At 34.6% G+C, this 19,087-nt stretch overlaps 1 protein-coding gene across 2 annotated transcripts; it reads left to right on the top strand.

Moving 5' to 3' along the window:
• LOC109235039 (UDP-sugar transporter sqv-7-like) lies at positions 11,849–18,885 on the top strand. 2 transcript variants are annotated; one of them, XR_002069298.1, is made up of 10 exons: positions 11,849–12,079; positions 13,055–13,131; positions 15,057–15,218; positions 15,324–15,457; positions 15,587–15,717; positions 15,812–15,856; positions 15,949–16,046; positions 17,816–18,047; positions 18,513–18,569; positions 18,651–18,677. XR_002069298.1 is itself a non-coding variant. In XM_019401048.1 (10 exons), exons 1-10 carry the CDS (start codon positions 11,956–11,958, stop codon positions 18,723–18,725), a joined length of 1,011 nt encoding a protein of 336 aa, XP_019256593.1. In that variant the 5' UTR covers positions 11,849–11,955; the 3' UTR covers positions 18,726–18,885. The 2 variants fall into 2 exon arrangements, 1 of the variants encoding a protein (XP_019256593.1); XM_019401048.1 differs by having other exon boundaries at positions 17,816–17,923; positions 18,651–18,885.

Here is a 19,087-nt window from a genome sequence, read left to right as displayed (position 1 = left end):
TTACGGCGGGAATCTCGGCACGTATCAATAAGGAACCGGCAATCGGCAAATCAAGAGATTTTTTACCTTTTATAGAAATGTACTTAAAGTAGGACTCCTCTACTATATAAAGGGGCCTGATAATTCTTTTGACACATTGTAACATGCATTCCAAAGCAATATATTATTATTTCTCTCTTTAAGCTCTTATTCTTCTATATCTTGATACCGATCGAAAGTGCATCCACTTCAAGTGTGACTGACCTTCCAAGACCGTAACTGTTCAATTCGTGTGGTTTGAATTTACTTTATCGTTGTTTATTTCAATTGCAACTTAATTTATCGTTTTGTGTCAAGTTAACCCGCGTATCCTTAAAATCACTTACAAATTCAATTGTTATCCGATTTTGAGGGTAAACACATACAATAATACATAAATTTTTTATTAGATTTTATCAGTACAGCTATCAAATTAACAAAATTTTGAACCAAGAAAAGTGTTTTACCACATTTGGGGTTCGAAGCAATTAATGATTTGTTCTCAATTAGTTCAAATTGAAAATTTTGCAAAAGAAAAAAAAAAGGAAAAAAATTCAACCCAATCAAAATTGTATACCAAGAAAAGTATTTTTTATCATATATAATTCGGGGTTTCAACTTTCAAAGAAATTAATGATTCTTTTCAATAGCTCAAATTGAAAATTCTTGCAAAAAGCATTCAACTCAATTAATATAAACACAACCTATACCTTTTCCTTAATCATACTATTATAAGTGCGAAATTCAAAGTACAAAATTAAAAGATCAAAATATCCATTAAAAATTAACTAACCATTTAAACACCACTCTTATAATATTTTTGTACCAAAAAATAAAAATATCTCATAATAAATTGAGCCCATAATTTTTTATTACACTTTATATGAAAATATAAAATACAATGTAAAAGTATGTAATACTTTTTGAAACTTGTGAAATAATTTTGTATTCCCAACCAAATTTACCTAATAATGCAGCAGAAACTCTTTTTTTGTCATTTTCATTTTCATGGTCTTTTCACTGTACTCTTAATTTCATAACTACTTAATAATGTATCTGGTCTATGAAAAACGTACGATACTTTCTTATTTCCAATTAAATTCATAGAATCTATGCTTTGAGAATATTCCAGATGAAAATATTATAAATGATATTTTGATAGACATATTATTCTATAAACAATTTAAAGAATTTAAAATGTAGTAATAATATTTACTCGCTAGTGTTCCCTGGATAATAAGGAAGACAAACACTGGCATTATTTTCGTTAATGGTTATATAGCAAAATAATTTTGTAATTTGGGTCATATAAACCTACCAAACCACTTACCGATATAGATGACATATCTAATAAGTTCTTGGATATGGAGGTGCCTTTGGACAATCATTGGTGTTGCACCCGTTGACTATACCTTATTTAAGAGCCCAATCTCAGGGATCTCCCATTATGACTAATAGTCAAATTGTAGAGCAAATTAGCAGCCCAATTTCAGGGATATTTGTCTAGCAATTAGCAGCTAGTAATCAGGAGATAATTGAGACTCCATTGCTTGTATAAATACCTTGTAAATCCTACCGTTCTGGACATTGAAATATATTAGCATTCCTTCAGTTTCTGTATCACTCTCTCTTTTTCAATATGGTATCAAGATCCTAGAAAAATTTTCCCCAGAATACTCCATTTAGTTTCTTCGGTAAATCTGTTTGATCCATCTCCGATTCTCCTTGATTCATCTCCGGTTCTTTTGATTCCCTTCGATTCTGATTTATTTTCTTCTTTGAATCATGGCGGATTCACGAGATACCTTGTCTACAAAATTCGATGGGCATAACTTCCCAATCTGGAAATTTCATTTCAAGGCTTTCATTCGAGGTAAAGGTCTCCTTAGTATTTTGGATGGATCAAAGGATGTACCCACAAACGACAAAGAAAAAGAAGATTGGGAGGCTACCAATGGCAAAATCATCACATGTCTTATCAATTCTGTCTCTGTTGATACAGCTATGGAGCTGACATCCTTTGAGAAAGCATCAGAAATGTGGAGTCATCTACATTCCCTCGGTAACCCACAAAATTTGGCTAGAGAATTTGAGTTGGAAAGGCTACTTGCAGAATCGAAACAAGGTGAGAAAAATGTTCGTTCCTTCTATTCTGGATTACTCACATTATGGGCTGAGCAAGATCAGGTTTTTGTGGCTTCAATCCCTGCGGCTAGACTGAAGGATTTCATGACTACTATAAAGAGGACAAGGACTGTCAATTCCTGATGAAACTCAGGTCTGAGTTTGAGCCGTTACGTGCCAGCATTCTCAACAGGGAAAAACTACAAGCTTTGGATGTGGTGGTTTCCGAAGTTCTTCGAGAAGAAACCCGATTGGGGTCTCAAGCTTCTATGGAGAATTCCCTTGCCATGGACACTGCCATGGATGCATACAGAAGTTCTTCTTCCTCGGGCAACTCCAACAAGTCAACTCAGTGTTTTCATTGCAAGGAAACAGGACACATCATTGCTCACTGCAAGAAGCGAAATTATTGCAACTATTGTAAGAAGGATGGTCAGTAAGAAACCTGGTTCTTTAGGCAAACGCTCAACTCCTCATAAAGCCTTTCAGACGATGGCAAGGGATGTTGATACACATCAAACACCACCATTGCTTGATCACAACGATATCCATAAAATGATACAAGAATCATTGGCGGCGGCTCTTTCTAATGCAATCTCTACAGCTCTGACTGCTATATACCCCGGTAAGAATACAATTTCAGATTCAATGGTATGGCATATTGATTCGGCTGCATCTAACCGCATGACAGGAAATCAAAATATTTTTTCTGATTTATCTAGAACATGTTCTACACATGAAATTGTTACAGCAAATGGTCATATTTTATCTGCATCAGGCATTGGCTCCATTAAACCATTTTCGAAAGTTCTTTGTGTACCAAAACTTACTGCAAATCTTTTATCTGTTGGACAACTTGTAGAACAGAATTGTCTGGTTATATTTTCTCCTAACGATTGTGTTATTAAGAACATATTGACAGGGGAAACGATGGCCAGGGGGCGTAAGGTTGGCAGGTTATTCCTTCTTCAATCTACGAATACCAAGCTTCATCAGTGTTTTCTATCGGCTTCAAAAAAAGATATTGAGTTTACAAATAAAATGTGGAACTTGTGGCATCTTCGCTTAGGCCATCCACACTCTTCTCGTTTAAATTTCATGTTGAAATCTTGTATTTTGTTGGATAAACGCTCACTGATTTTGCCCTCAAAATTACCTTGTGAGAGTTGTGCAAGATCAAAGAGTCATAAACTTCCATTTCAATTAAGCAATAGTACTTATTCTACTCCTTTCGATTTAATTCATAGTGATGTTTGGGGTTCTTCTCCAATTATATCTCGTTTTGGATACAAGTATTTTATCTTATTCATTGACCAACCATCTCGTTATACTTGGGTTTTCTTTTTGAAACAAAAATCTGAGGTACCAAACATTGTCAAACAATTTTATAACCTTATAGAAACCCAGTTTGAAAAAAAAGATCAAGGTTTTTCGTTCAGATTCGGGAGGGGAGTACGTCAATACAAACCTCACTAACTTTTTTCAAGAAAAAGGCATTATTCATCAACGTGCTTGCCCTTATACACCTGAACAAAATGGTGTGGTGGAACGTAAAAATAGACATGTTGTTGAAACTGCATTAGCTCTTCTTGATACATCAAATGTTCCAAAAACATTTTGGGCTGAAGCCATTCAAACATCTATTTATCTTATAAATAGACAATCATCTTCGGTCATTAAACAAAACTGCCCCTATTTTATTCTTTTTTAAAAATTACCCGACTACTCGTATCTTAAAGTATTTGGTTGTATATGTTTTGTTCTTCTTCAAGATCATGAACGTCATAAATTATCCTCTAAAGTTGTTAGGTGTATTTTTGTGGGATACAATGACATTCAAAAAGGATATTTGTGTTATGATCCAATACGTCATTCATTGAGAATTTCTCGACATGTTATCTTCTTTGAAAATTCTTTTATTTATGCTAGTAAAGACCCACAATCTTCTACTAAATCCTTTTTGCAAAAAAATTTCACTCATGATTCTGTTGGCCATAACAACCTAGCCACTGGTCCATCATCGAACTTGCCCACTGCTACAACAGGCATTACTGATGACTCTGACCCTTTTTTTGATAATGATACTACTTCAGTAAACTCTAATCCTTTACCTCAACAACTTGAGACACATAATATTTCGTCAAATCTTAATAACCAACCTTCTCCTCATCGTCAAAATTCCATTAGACACTCACTCCGTCACGTTCCCCCTCCAGATCGATATGGATACTCACCAGGTATGGATACTCACCAGGTGAATATGGCAGATCATATGCCTTGCTAACAACATTAAATTCTATAGTTGTGCCAAGTTCTTATATGCAGGCAAGTGGTCAAAAATGCTGGGAGGATGCAATTCATGAAGAATTGGTTGCCCTTGCGGAAAATGATACATGGGATATGGTGGATAGACCAAAAAATGCAACAATTATTGGAAGTAGATGGGTGTAATCAATCAAGATGAAAGCTGATGGATTCGTAGATCGATACAAGGCAAGATTGGTGGCTCAAGGGTACAAACAGGAGTATGGAATCGACTACAATGAAACATTTGCTCCGGTAGATAAGATGACGACAATACGTATATTGCTTGCTTTAGCGTCAATAAAAAGTTGGAAGTTACATCAACTGGACGTCAAGAATGCTTTCCTCCACGGAGACTTGCAAGAAGTGGTCTATATGAATCCACCACCTGGTTATAAATATTCTAGCGCAAATCAGGTGTGTCGTCTTAAAAAATCTTTGTGTGGATTAAAGCAGGCTCCTCGCTCTTGGTTTGAAAAATTTCGAACAAAATCTTAGGTGCTGGTTTTACTCAGAGCATTTCAGATTATTCATTATTCCTACGTCGGTCCAGCTCAGGTATTACTATTCTACTTATTTACGTAGATGACATGATTATCACGGGAAATGCTGAAGTTGGAATCTCTCATCTGAAAAACCTATTAGACTCCTCATTCAAGATGAAGGACCTAGGTAAGCTAACATATTTTTTGGGCTTGGAGGTGAGTTATGGAAAAGAAGGCATACGATTATGTCAACAAAAGTATGCAGAAGATCTTGTTCAGTTAGCTAATCTCACAGATGACAAGAAGGTTCATACTCCAATGGAAGTGAATACGAAATACAGAAAAGAGGAAGGAAAACTTTTTGGAGATCAAACTTTGTATAGACGTTTGGTTGGGTCACTTATATATCTTACCATGAGTCGTCCTGATATCTCCTATGCAGTACAAGTGTTAAGTCAATTCGTCACTAAGCCTTACAAGATCCACTACTCAGCTTTGCTCAGGGTTATTAGATACATAAGGGGTACTGTGAATCGAAGTCTCTTATTTCCATCATCTTCATCGCTGGACATGGTGGGATATGCTAATGCAGATTGGGCTGGATTCCCTGATTCAAGATGATCCACTACAGGCTGGTGTATGATGCTTGGCTCGTGCATGATCTCATGGAAGTGTAAGAAACAATCCCGAACATCGAAGTCATCCACAGAGGCAGAATATAGAAGTATGTCTGCTGCATGCTCTGAAATCATTTGGCTACGAAGGCTATTATCAGAACTTGACATCGAGATCGAAGGATCAACCATATTGTATGGAGACAATACCAGTGCAATTCGAATAGCAACCAACCCCGTTCATCATGAAAATACCAAGCACACAGATGTAGACTTTCACTATATCAGAGAACTGGTTGAAGATCGGAGCATTAACCTGAGGTATATACCATCTAAAGATCAACTAGCAGATTTGTTCACAAAGGCTATGTCAAGAAGTAGACACAATTATCTTCTGTCCAAACTCATGCTTTGTGATACATGGCATTAGTTTGAGGGAGGGTGTTGACTGTACCTTATTTAAGAGCCCAATCTCAGGGATATCCCATTAGGACTAACAGTCAAATTGTAGAGCAAATTAGCAGCCCAATTTCAGGGATATTTGTCTAGCAATTAGTAGGCTAGTAATCAGGAGATAATTGAGACTCCTTTGCTTGTATAAATATCTTGTAAATCCTACCGTTATGGACATTGAAATATATTAGCATTCCTTCAGTTTCTGTATCTCTCTCTCTTTTTCAATAGCACCAAGTTAGAAAATGCACTTGTACCATTGAGAGTTTAATGATGTCTGCTACAAATATCAGTGAGCCTATGCGACTAAGCACTTTTTTCTTTTGTATTCAAGCAAAAAGTTTTTCGGTATGATTCTTTAGTTTTCACTCGAAGTATATAGCTTTATTGCCACCTTGAAGGTGTTTTGGCCTTTTGAAGCAAGTTAACATATATATATCCAGATCACCATAAGATATCAAGAACTTACACTTTTTTCTTTAACTTTTGTAACTCAAACATAATTTTTTGATAATATTGATGTAATATTTTAAAAGTTTTAGATTCATTGGTATGGGCTACACGTGCGTTGCGCGTTTCCAAAGACTAGTAAGATATATATACGAACTAAACAAATGATGAAAAGAACTATGTAACGGAATAAACGTGTTCGTGGGCGGTGGGACAGGACATCATATTCCAAATTGCATTTTACTTGCAATAGAAACAGTACCTTATTTTAAGATATTTACAAAAAAAAATAATATTTTTAAGTGGTTAAGTGTAGTACAACAGGATTATAAGGTAAGAAGTAAGAACAACACTATAAACACCAAGAAAAAATCTAGAAGAAAACAAACATCATCCCCAACACAGAGATCATTTGGACTGAATGCAGTTCGCTCCAGTAATGTTGGGCTAAATTAGTTTAAGTGTATTCTTAACATGATGTGATTTTGTCCGTTTCGGTCAAGCTTGCATAATTTTTCCCAAAAGGCCTCCCACAACTAAGAGATCCTAAAACCTTATATGTAGACTTCCAATCTTAATCTACCAATATAGATTTTTATTCGTATGCAACAATGAGTAGGAAGAGTTGTAAGATTTGCCATTAATTATTAATTTTACAACAAAGTTGTTTCAATCTATTTAAAAAAGATCATTTTTTTAATAACGGGCATCCTGGTGCACTAGGCATTTGTATTTGTGCAGGGTTCGAGGAAGGATCGTACCAAAAGGGTGTGATGTAGAAACCTACCCTAATACAAACAATAGTACTAGTGACCTATAAGTCAAACAGAAATAACGTTATCATAGCTTCAAGGCTCTCCTTGGTTTTTTAATAACAAAGTAACATAAACCCATAATTGAGCCATAGATGTGCCACTAACTGAATTGTACTTTATTCACATTATTTTTATATTCAGTTAGGCACATGATGAAAAAGACAACCACAGAACTAAAATAACAGGAGTAAAATTTTGGACTAGCCTTTACTTTTTTGAAGCCTAGGAAGCTCACTTACGAGTGGAATAGAACACGAGGCCAAACCCAATAGGGAAAATGCCAAATTTGATGGTGGCAATTAACAATTATCTGTATTAGATTAAAACACCAAAACAAGAAGAGTCCAAAATAATAGAATCTCTGGCTGCCAAATATCTAAGTGGACCCTCACTTTACAGGAAGTGCCACTTTACTTCTATTATTCTTTTTGAATTTAATTATTCAATATTCAAAATTAACTAGTCTTGACTAATTCGAATTTGTATAAAATAAATCCACTAAAATAAAATAAAAGAAGAAAAGAGTATTGTACAGAAAAATAGGGAGAGAGAATTCTTATTGAGTTGGGAGTCAATTACAATGGAATAGAACCCCTCTATTTATAGGGAAAGAGTGACTTAGCCACCAAGTAAAATCCATAAAATCTCTCTAAAATATAGACATTCACCTTAAATAAAACTCTATTTACAACACTCCCCCTTGAATGTCTATTCAATAGATAATATGCCTCGTTAAAACCTTAACTAAAATAAAATCCAGTGGAAAAAAAATTCTACTAAGGGAAAAAGAATACACATATCTAACAATACGCCTTTTGATTGCCTCGTTAAAAACCTTGCAAGGAAAACCCAGTGGGATAAAAGCTTGTAAGGGAAAAAGAGTACAACGCGTATTAACTCCCCCTGATGAGAGCATCAATTCACATCTTTGAGCATTCGCATCCCAATCTTGTGCACTAGCTTCTTGAAGGTTGACGTCAGCAAGGATTTGGTGAATAAATCACCCATACTAACTCCAATGATTATGTTGCACCTTGAAAATTCTCGCTATCACATTATCATGCTTATAATTATAGCAAGATACAAATGTGCACAAATTGTACTTAGGATGTAGTACTTCATGACCAAGAATTTTATATGCTTTAAGCAATTTAAATTCTTCATGGATTGTCATATAGGTCATATAATAGACTTTAGTTAGATACATATCAAGTTTTCATGTCATGCTAGACAAATAATTATCGAAAATTGATTGCACATATCATTGACTTTATACTTTCAAGTATTTGAACTAAATGTTCAAAACTACATGTCTTTTATAATAACCAATTCTATTCTAATTGTGTCTCTTCCATTTGGCCAATATTTTGTGTATGTATTTGACAGACTTAAGATCCTCGTCTATTCTTTGCGCTATGATAGATGTCGTCGACGAACATTTCATATGGGTTCCAATAATTTTTCATAATGACATAACATAGAGATCTCTTCATTGATTTCAGGTACTTGACCTTATGAAATGTTATGTCATGTACTCTTCTAGAGCACTTGCCTCTTTATTATGATCATTTTGATCATTTTATCATCTTCTTTATCAAGAATTTTATTTGAAACTGATTTGTCTATACGCTTTAAGCGTATCATAGATTTTGTCCTTCTAGGACTTATTCCAATAGGAGTATTTACAGTGAGAATATAGTTACTTTCTTTGAGTCAGCAAGTGCGTCTAGCATGCTTTGCAATATATTGAAAATGAATTATCTTTTTCATGAACTTCAAGTTCATATTATCGCATTCGAGGATCTAGATATGCAAATGATAATTCATTCCACGTAACTTTTCTCAATTGTTTATCATGTCTCCCCCTCATGTTAGAAGAACTAACTTGCTTCCTCAATTTTGGAAACCCATCTTTGTACGTTTTGGTGCTAATTAAAATACACACTGCACATTAATAATAATACGATAGAATTATTTGGTTCCTGACCCTGAAGCACTTACGAGGGGAGAATGTAATATACTTTCGTATATAACGTATATCAAACTGATATATATAACTTTGTTCTCATAAGCAATCATTTAACTATTAAGTGGAGGCACTCAATAAATCATCTTGCTAAACCTGTTGTGATGTAAACCAACTTATCAAGATAAACTATCTTGAATAGAAAATCTGGAAATTATGCTCTAAATTAAATTATTGAGCAAGTTACCTCGCAAACATCAGGTTGCGGGTTAATAATAATCGCACATGTAACCATCTCATAGATGCATCTTATGTGGTATACATGGCAGGTGAATGGGCCCATATTCACCTTTGATATTTTCAGTATTCATGGGATTGAATCCCAATTTTAATTGATCTATTAATTAATGAGAACATGCAACATAAGAAAATTCATAAAGAACTTTCTAGTTCTTTAATATTTACCCCTGTGAATTCTCTTTTATTTTTGCACATCATACTTAAATTAACATGGCTAAACCAATTATGCCAACTGAATAAATTATCAATATTGATAAACTTTAGGTTTACGCCATGACGTGTGTAATTACGAATAAACTCCAAGTTTATTATGATTTGGATTTTTATATCAATAAACTTTTTACTTTAATGTGGCATTTTTTTTTATTTGTGTAGTACAAACTGGAGAATAAATCGGATAACTTTTCATATACATATTACCCCGCTACAAGTTGTAGTAATAGAAGATATTAAATCTTTCCTTTATTTATAGTCTCAATATAACCAACCGCTTTCGCGAATACTTTAGAAACTCAATAAGTTTCTTTGAGACTTACTACAACGCAATGCCTTATTGATAATCAATTTTATTTCTCCAAAATAATAATAATTGGCTCTTTCAGAGCTCTCAATTAATTTGGTACTACCACATATTCATCAACATCCATATTGTGAATATCTCTTTCAAAGAGAAAGTTATACCATTATGGTCATGGTCAGAATTCTATACAAGATCTGTTCCTTGCATTACTGTTGCCCTTTAATAATCACACCGCCAAAATATTTTGGTGTACAATAGATATGTGACCATTGACCATTCATGCCATAATAATGACATTATTTTTTTATTTCCCCTAAAACATCATTCTAGAGGTGAGTGTGGTATATTCACTACCACTAGCACGTTCATATTCTTCCTAGAATGAATATGTATTCATGAATCACATGTTGTCACATTCACATCATGAATGGACCATAATAATCTATATGTGCTTTACAAAATCCCATGTCAAATCGATGACAAATATTATTTTCACAAAGTGAAGGATTATTTTGAGAATCCTTATTGTTCTCATTACCAGAATGATGACGATTATAATTTCGTCTACTGACGCGTCCACATCCATTGATACATTCATAGTAATAATTTTATCTTCTTTCAGACTTATCACACTGCTATCACATTCTCTTAAGGGAATGAGAATGAAGCAAATTCAATGGGACGGGTTTCCAATTCTTTGCCCACAATCATACATGAACATGATCATGGCAAGACATAAAATTTTTACCACTTTGGATGGTTATAATTTCTTTCCAACTCCATTAGAGTTATAATCAAAATTTATCGTCTTTGCTTGTATTTAAAATCAAATTATAGAATGTCAAGAATTTAAAAGAGAAAAATAAAGTAAAATATTTACCTTAAATCCAGAATTTAATCATGAAGGAAGTTCGTGGAACAATTGGCGGAACAATTAACAATCATTATGCTCAATCTCAAAAACTTCTACTCATTGGTTAGAGTCTCGTGCTGATAACGTGTTATGAAACAATATAAAAGAAGAAAAGAGTATTGCAGAGAAAAATAGGGAGAGAGAATTCTTATTGATTTTGGAGTCAATTACAGTGGAATAGAACCCCTCTATTTATAGGAAAGAGTGACTTAGCCACCAAAGTAAATTCCCTAAAATCTCTCTAAAATATAGACATTCACCTTAAATAAAACTATATTTATAACAAAATACTCTATATCAAAAAGTTCCGTTTTTTTTTTGGTATGATTTTTCCGGAGACTACTAATATATACATTTTGTCCCGTTAATTTTGTAGACATATTTCACCTTTTAAAAATAATTAAACGAATTTTGCTTTTAGTAGACAAATTTTCGATTATTTGCACCATATGTCTTTTTTTTCTGAATGCACTACTTAATTTTGTCTCCGTTAGTTGAAATATAAAAAATACCACTCGTGCAAGCATGGGTGTACCATTAAAAAAACAATTGTGTAAATTCATCCCTCTTTTTTGGGTAAACTTAATATTTAACCACGTGTACATTTAATTTTTTTTTTTTTTTTTGAGAGCATAGGGCCAACAAATAATATTAGACCAATTCTAGAAATTATATATATAAATACCTAGTTTTGCAAAAAAATCCATAGGTTCACGTGTCCCATAATTTGTACCTAAATCTGGCCTTGCGTGCAAGGATAGCCGAACGCATTAAGCATCCAGTATTCATGCAAAGTCCGAAAAAATACAACATCTAAAATAGTTTTCTAATCACAAAGCTCAAACATCCCTCCATAATTACTTTTTTCTATTGAAACGGCAATATTCCTCCATTTTAAGTAATGCCAAGTGAAGTCTCAGTTCTTGTCAAAGTGCAACACTTCTCTCTGTCACTTTCTGCTTTTCTTTTTTCAACTTCTATTCTCACTCAACAATGGTATCCATGGAATCATCAAAGAATACTGAACCACAAAACTTGCCGGTGTTTGGCAAGAGAAGCCCTGCAGCCATGACCAAAAAAGGTGTTTATGTTGCCATCTGTTACATGGCTTGTGCTGGTTAGTCTATTTTCTTCTTCTTCTTCTTCTCTTTTTCCTCTTGGATTCTTTCATGTATATTCGAGTATTTAGTCATAGGCAGGGCAACCCGATGTACAAAGTATCCCGCATTCACGAAGGAGTTGGGGAAGGGCCGCACCCCAAGGGGCGTGATGTAGGGGCGTGATGTAGACAGCATACCCTAATGCAAACATTAGTGATTACTTCTACCGCTCGAACCCGTGATTAGGTCACACAATTATAGTTGCTCCAAGGTTCCCATCGGAAGATTTAGTTATGGGTTTAAAGTATTTTGCAAAGGATTGTATATCTCAAAATCTTTTATGTCAAAGGAGAAGAAAAAGAAATAAATTAAGATCTCTTTAGACTTAAAGAGTAAGAATTTCTTCTCCTTTATGTTTAACAGGAACGTTTATAATCAGCCTATTTGTGATAGTATATCTCTTTTCCTTGTCACAAGTTTGCAATTAGAACATGCACAAAAATAATTGCTATATATAATATATGATGCATGCCCCCGGGACTTTAATCTAGTGGCACGTTACATGTTCGAATTCTGTCGCAGACAAAAGTTTGATATTTAAGTGGAGACGAGTATAGTGATGTACCGAGTTTCGAACATGATACATGGCAAATTTGTATTCAAACATTGTTATGACGACAAGCATCACCTCACGGATTTAATTATTTTTTCTTTTTTTCTTTTTAATTCATATATGGGGTTTACCAAAAACCTCTGAACAAACAAATCTTTTCTATTTAATTGTAGCTTGCTTTTCTTCTTTTGGTGCTTATTATGATTGGGGACTACAATATTGTATTGACAATGTACTTAGAATTTGATCTTCCTAATTACCATTCTCAAAAATGTGTAAAGAATTATATTTGATCTTTTGTGAGCACTATGAATCTATGACTATGCTTCAATTTTCTTTTATTATACAATTTTCTTATATATGCATTTATTTTTGGCAGTTCTCTTGGTCCTGTTCAATAAGGCAGCTCTTTCATCTTATAAATTTCCATGCGCAAATGTGATCACACTTTTTCAGGTAACTACTTTATGTTAGATTTATTCAGATACAAAATTATCCACATGATTTGTACTGTTAGTTAGGTATCTATCATGTTAATTAAAGTTTAATAAAAAAATCGCATAAATATGTTGGTTAGGTATCTATTGTGTCAATAAAAAACTATGTTGTTCAGATCCTTCAAATCCTCGTCGCACACCTTTATGTTGATCCGACACGATTTGTATGTGGGTTTGGGATCTTGCTCTGGATTTGCTTTTACTACACCTATGGCCAATTTGGTTTTATTTTGGGTTTATGTCATATAAATAATCACATAAAGTACTAGAATACTTTGCTATTATGCAAGATAACTTATGAATGAAATATTATTCTTAAGTGTATACAAAGAATTTAATCATACTAGCTTTAAAAATGAATACTTATATGAGTCGCAGTAGACATTTATTTACCGTATCTTAACACCAGTACTTCATACTCCTGTTCTTATTCCCAAATCCTAATAATTTAAGTTCAGACTTCTAGATCCGCACCTGTAGCAGGTACCCACACCTGTATCCGAGCAACATAGGGAAAAATGGTATAAAGAAAAGTTGTGCACTTTTGTTGCATACAGCAGCCATGCACATATGCAATATCCTTAGATACAGGCAAAAATCAAACTGATGAAAACTTCTAACAATTATCTATATTAGCAATATGTCTTTTATGTTATCTTTATGTGTGCTTTCTCTTCAACAGAAATGTGGAAGTTTCTTTCTGCATATTTTACCTACTTGAACTGAAGTCTGATTCTGTTAATTATCTGCTGTACATGCTTCACTAAGTTATCTATCTTGTATTCACTACGAAAAAAAATAAAAATATTGGAATTAGCTATGAACTCCATCACTGATCTGTCGCTAAATCATTCATAGCTAATAGAATTTCTTGATAATCTGTCACTAATCCGTTGCTAAATCGGATTAGTAACAGATTTTTCTATTTATTTGTCACTAATTCCTGTTTTTGTAGTAGGGATTGTTGCCAGTAACTCACTTGACAATTCGCCACATAGTACTTTCTGTCTTACCAATTTAAGCATTTTAGACAACTAGATTCTTCACATTCTAACTACTCCCTCTGTTCCAGTTTTGTGAACCTATTTCCTTTTGGTCCGTTCCAAAAAGAATGAACCCTTTCTAAATTTGGTAACAATTCAGGTTAAACTTACAACTTTACCCTTAATGAGAAGCTTTTATAACCACACAAATACTCTGGGCCCCATTTTGACTTGTTTAGGACCACAAATTCCAAAAGTCTTCATTTTTTTCTTAAACTCCATGCCCAGTCAAATAGGTTCACATAAATTGGAACGGAGGGAGTAAAATATTTGACTTTAGATTATGAGCTCGTGTCGCGGAAATGATAGATTTAGCTCTATCAGCCTCCTGGTGATAATCATTCCTATGTAAATCTTAGAGTGTGTGTGTGTCTTATGCATTGGTGTATTTTTGGCTTGAATAACACCGTTTTAGCAAGAAGGGGAGCCTTGGCGTAACTGGTAAATTACTGCCATGTGACCAGGAGATCACGGGTTCGAGCCGTAGAAACAGCTCTTGCAGAAATGTAGGGTAGCTGCGTAGAATAGACCCTTGTGGTCCAGCCCTTCCCCAGGCCCGTGCACAGCGGGAGCTTAGTGCGTCGGGCTGCCCTTCTAATAGCATGTTAGCAAACATGATCTTGAAAAGCATTGTGAACCTTAATCAGTCTAGTCATATAATTTTCTTGATCCAAAATTCTTCCCGTTTTGAATCGTTGAAGTGCAGTGTTCATCGCTCATTAGACCAAGATAGTGCTAAAATCTGAACTGTCATTTAGTTGAACGATACTGAATTTGTAGGAAAGCAAGATTTGATAATTTCATGCTTGTAAGGTAAAGCAACTTTTAATATAATGTGCAGATGCTAAGTTCAAGTTTGATTCTCTATGCTTTGAGACGCTGGAAATTTATATCTTTCACAGTTCAGGATTCACATACTGTGGTTAAGCACACGACAAACCTTGTACCATTTAAGACAGTACTTCATTGTACTCCTGTCGCATTATCATATTTGCTTTACATGGTAAGTATTAATTCTCCTGGTTGATATTCTTAATGTGTAGTGTTTCTTCTTAGCTTTTCAGTTGTTTCTTAAGTAAAATCTGCAATTTTTTCTTTTCGCTGGCAGCTGGTATCTATGGAATCCATTCGTGGAATTAGCGTTCCTATGTATACCACTTTGAGACGAACAACTGTTTTTTTCACAATGTTAGCAGAGTATTTTTTGACAGGGAAAAAACATTCATCATATGTTGTTACATGGTGAGAAATCATTCTAGCTATAACTTCCTTTTTCATATATATATACACAGATATGAAGAAATGTACCTAGTTATTACATAGTATTTTAATTTGGTGTCTTTATGAAAACACTTACAAGGGTCTCATCAGTGTAGGAATTATCATACTTGGCGCGTTTGTTGCTGGAGCTCGAGACCTGTCATTTGACTACTATAGTTATACTATCGTTCTCGTCTCCAACATAACTACAGCAGTATACTTGGCTTGTATAGCTAACATTGGTATCTTTAGTTTTTTGCTTTATTTCTTCTGCGATGTCTTTTCTTGAATTTCATCGACAACTTTTTTTAATATGTTCCCAATTCTCTAATTTAGGAGAATCCAGTGGCCTTAACAGCTTTGGCCTGATGTGGTGTAATGGTAAGAAAATGCTACCATTATATTGACTCTGTGTATATCGGATCGATAAGGACATCAATCTGCCTGATTTGACAATGTGAAACTCTCTGCAGGTATAATATGTACACCAATTTTGCTACTTTGGACAGCATTCAGTGGCGACTTAGAAGCTACGATAAATTTTCCATATTTGTATACTGCTGGCTTTCAGGTACTTATTTCAATAAAATCTCTGTATAATAGTTCTATGCTGGCTAATGTCTTGTGTCTGATCTAGCTTTAACGTAGATACTTCAAGATGTAATCGTCTTTGTTGTTCGTAATTCTTCTTGATAAAATGTCTATTGACTAATGTAATTACAAGTCAGAGGCGGAGCCAGGATTACAAGCTTAAAGGTTCGGCATTCTAATCGTTTTAAATAACCGAGTTACTGAGTTCTAGATTAATAATTTATACATATTTAATGGATTTTTTTAAGACAAACACATGGTTCGAACCAAAGCTACTAGGTTCGGGCGAACCCGCTTCCAACACTCTAGCTACCCTGCTATAAGTTGATCTAAAATAAACACTCCAAATCCAAATTCGTCTGTCAACTGTATCATCCTTAACTCGGAAAACATGCACTTTACAGCTACTACAGTTGTAAACACTAGTTGTTCCAAGTGTTGCTGCTGTCACTGTGTTCTAATTTAACTTATATTTCTTCTTCTTTCGGTCCTCCCCCTTTAATCTTAACGAAGCAATACGCCCTGCATATGCGGTAAAAAAATCTTGAAAAAGGAAAATGTGGTAAAAAGATGTTGAAAATCTTGTTTACTGGTTATACTTGTCTTCAATAGAGGAGGACAGAAGCTAAGAATTAGTTAGTTATATGTAAAGAAATGTTGGTTGAAGTAGTTAGCTCTTTAAATAAAGGTAATTTTGTTGAGAACCAACTAAGTTAATTAGTTCCAAGTATAGGTATATAATATATTGGATATTAGCCACCTCCTAAGTCTTGTTTGAGAAGTTCTATAGAGAAGCTACCTTGAAGAAAGAAAATCACATGAAGAAAGATTTGGTAGTAACTTCCAAGAGGAGTCAAATCACATGAAGAGAGATCTTGCTTGTAACTTTTAAGAGGAATTACAATCACTTGACGGGTTGGGTCGGTGATGGACAGATCGAAAACGGGTAATGCAAAAAACAAATAAATTATCCGACCCAACCATATTTAATACGGAAAAAAACAAGTTAAAAGGCGGATCATATGGATAATATGATCACTTTTGGGAGAATTCCTAGTCTCACGTACTTAGGGAACCCCCAATTTGAGGCTTTACAAATGTAAAAAGTTAAACACATTAGTTATCCTTTTCTAAGCGGACAGTATGGTTTTTATTCATATTTGACCCGTTTTTAAAAAGTTCATACCCATTTTAATGGATAATATGGGTGGAAAATTATTTTCTTTTAACCTTTTCGCCACCACTAATCATGAATTACGAACGTAACTTCATTGTCCGTACCTATGTGAGGATAGATCTAGCTAGCACTAGGGTTGTTAGAAGACAGGGGCGGAGCTGGAATACGGGTTACAGATTCGGGTTGAAATCAATAGCTTTTCTCCAAACCTAGTATTTGTCATAAGAGAGTCATTAAATATTTACAAATTATTAATTTAGAATCTAGTAACTTAAGAGAACTACAATCCCGAACCCATAAACTTCAAATCTTGGCCGCCTCTGTTGGAAAAGTTTGTTAGCATGAGCTGAAGTATAGCATTTGCTTTTCTTGTTACTCACAAAATGTGGTCTGCCTTTCTTTCTGTTCATTGTTTTGAGCCAGTCGAACTTAGCTTCTCGATCTTGATATTCAAAAAGAGTCCTTAACTAGCTATAATTCTGTATTAAAATCAGTTTACTTGTTAAACTTGCACAGAAACAGTGCATGAATATTAGTGTTCTAACTGAATTCCTTGCTTCATATCTTTGCAGGCTGTGATTTTTCTATCTTGTGTTCTGGCTTTCTTATTGAACTATTGTGTATTCCTAAATACAACTATCAATTCAGCACTTACACAGACAGTATGCGGAAATCTTAAGGTGTGTGATATCTTAATGCCTATGCAATTGAAGGAGAGCCTTGGAGCGACGGTAAAGTTGTCTCTGTGTGACTTATAGGTCACGGGTTCGAGCTGTGAAAGCAACCACTAATGCTTGGATTAGGGTACGTTGTCTACATCACACCCCTTAGGGTACGGCCATTCCCTGGACCCTGCGTGAATGTAGCAGTCACTAATGCTTGCATTAGTGTAGACTGTCTACAGCACACCCCTTAGGGCGCGGCCCTTCCCTGGACCCTACGTGAATGCAGCAGCCACTAATGCTTGCACTACTGTAGCCTGCCTACATCACACCCCTTAGGTGCAACTCTTCCCTGTACCCTGCGTGAATGCAGCAGCCACTAATGCTTGCATTAGGGTAGGTTGTCTACGTCACACCTCTTTGGTGCGATCCTTCCTTGGACCCCTGCGTGAATGCGGAATATTTTGTGCACCGAGCCGCACAATTGAAAAATATACATTCTTTCAATTATTAAAATGAAAGTGAACAAAGCCCCTTTAGATTAGTTTTTCTTTTTGGCTATTTTTTCATATGTGCTCTTTTGTAACAATAATGACTTCATATGCAGGACTTTTTTACTGTTGGATTCGGCTGGATAGTATTCAGAGAACTTCCATTTGATCTGGTTAGTATAATTAATACACTTCAATAATTTACTATTAGTTAAAACAAATACTGATATATATTACCATTTTCTTAATGACAGTTGAATGTTGTTGGCCAATGTGTTGGCTTTCTGGGATCTGGATTGTATGCTTATTGTAAACTCAAAGGCATTTAGCTGCCTGAGTGATGTTCATCATCTTTACTTGGAGGAAAATTAACTATAAATCTATAATATAATTTTCAACCATATTGCGAAACAATATAACTGGTATTTGCCCAATACTTGAGCCTGGAAATGCCGCAATTAACATCAATTTCTCTATCTTTTGGCTTAAGTAACCTCAATTTGCTTGAAAATTTGTCAAAATTTCCAGTTGTAGCTGGTTTGAGAACACCAAGGGACTTTAACAGATTTTGAGAGTTTAATCAACAAATAATTGTCAACAGGATGCTGTAGAATTTTTAGTAAATAAAAGAAAACAAGAGAACTAAATTGAATGTGAAGTAATTTCAATTGAGTTTAAGTTATAAGCGCTG

The sequence above is a fragment of the Nicotiana attenuata genome, chromosome 11 (genome assembly GCF_001879085.1).
Source record: "Nicotiana attenuata strain UT chromosome 11, NIATTr2, whole genome shotgun sequence".
Lineage (NCBI taxonomy): Eukaryota > Viridiplantae > Streptophyta > Magnoliopsida > Solanales > Solanaceae > Nicotiana > Nicotiana attenuata.
The sequence above is the reverse complement of the archived record's forward strand: the minus strand, read 5'-3'. Positions and strand labels throughout refer to the sequence as shown.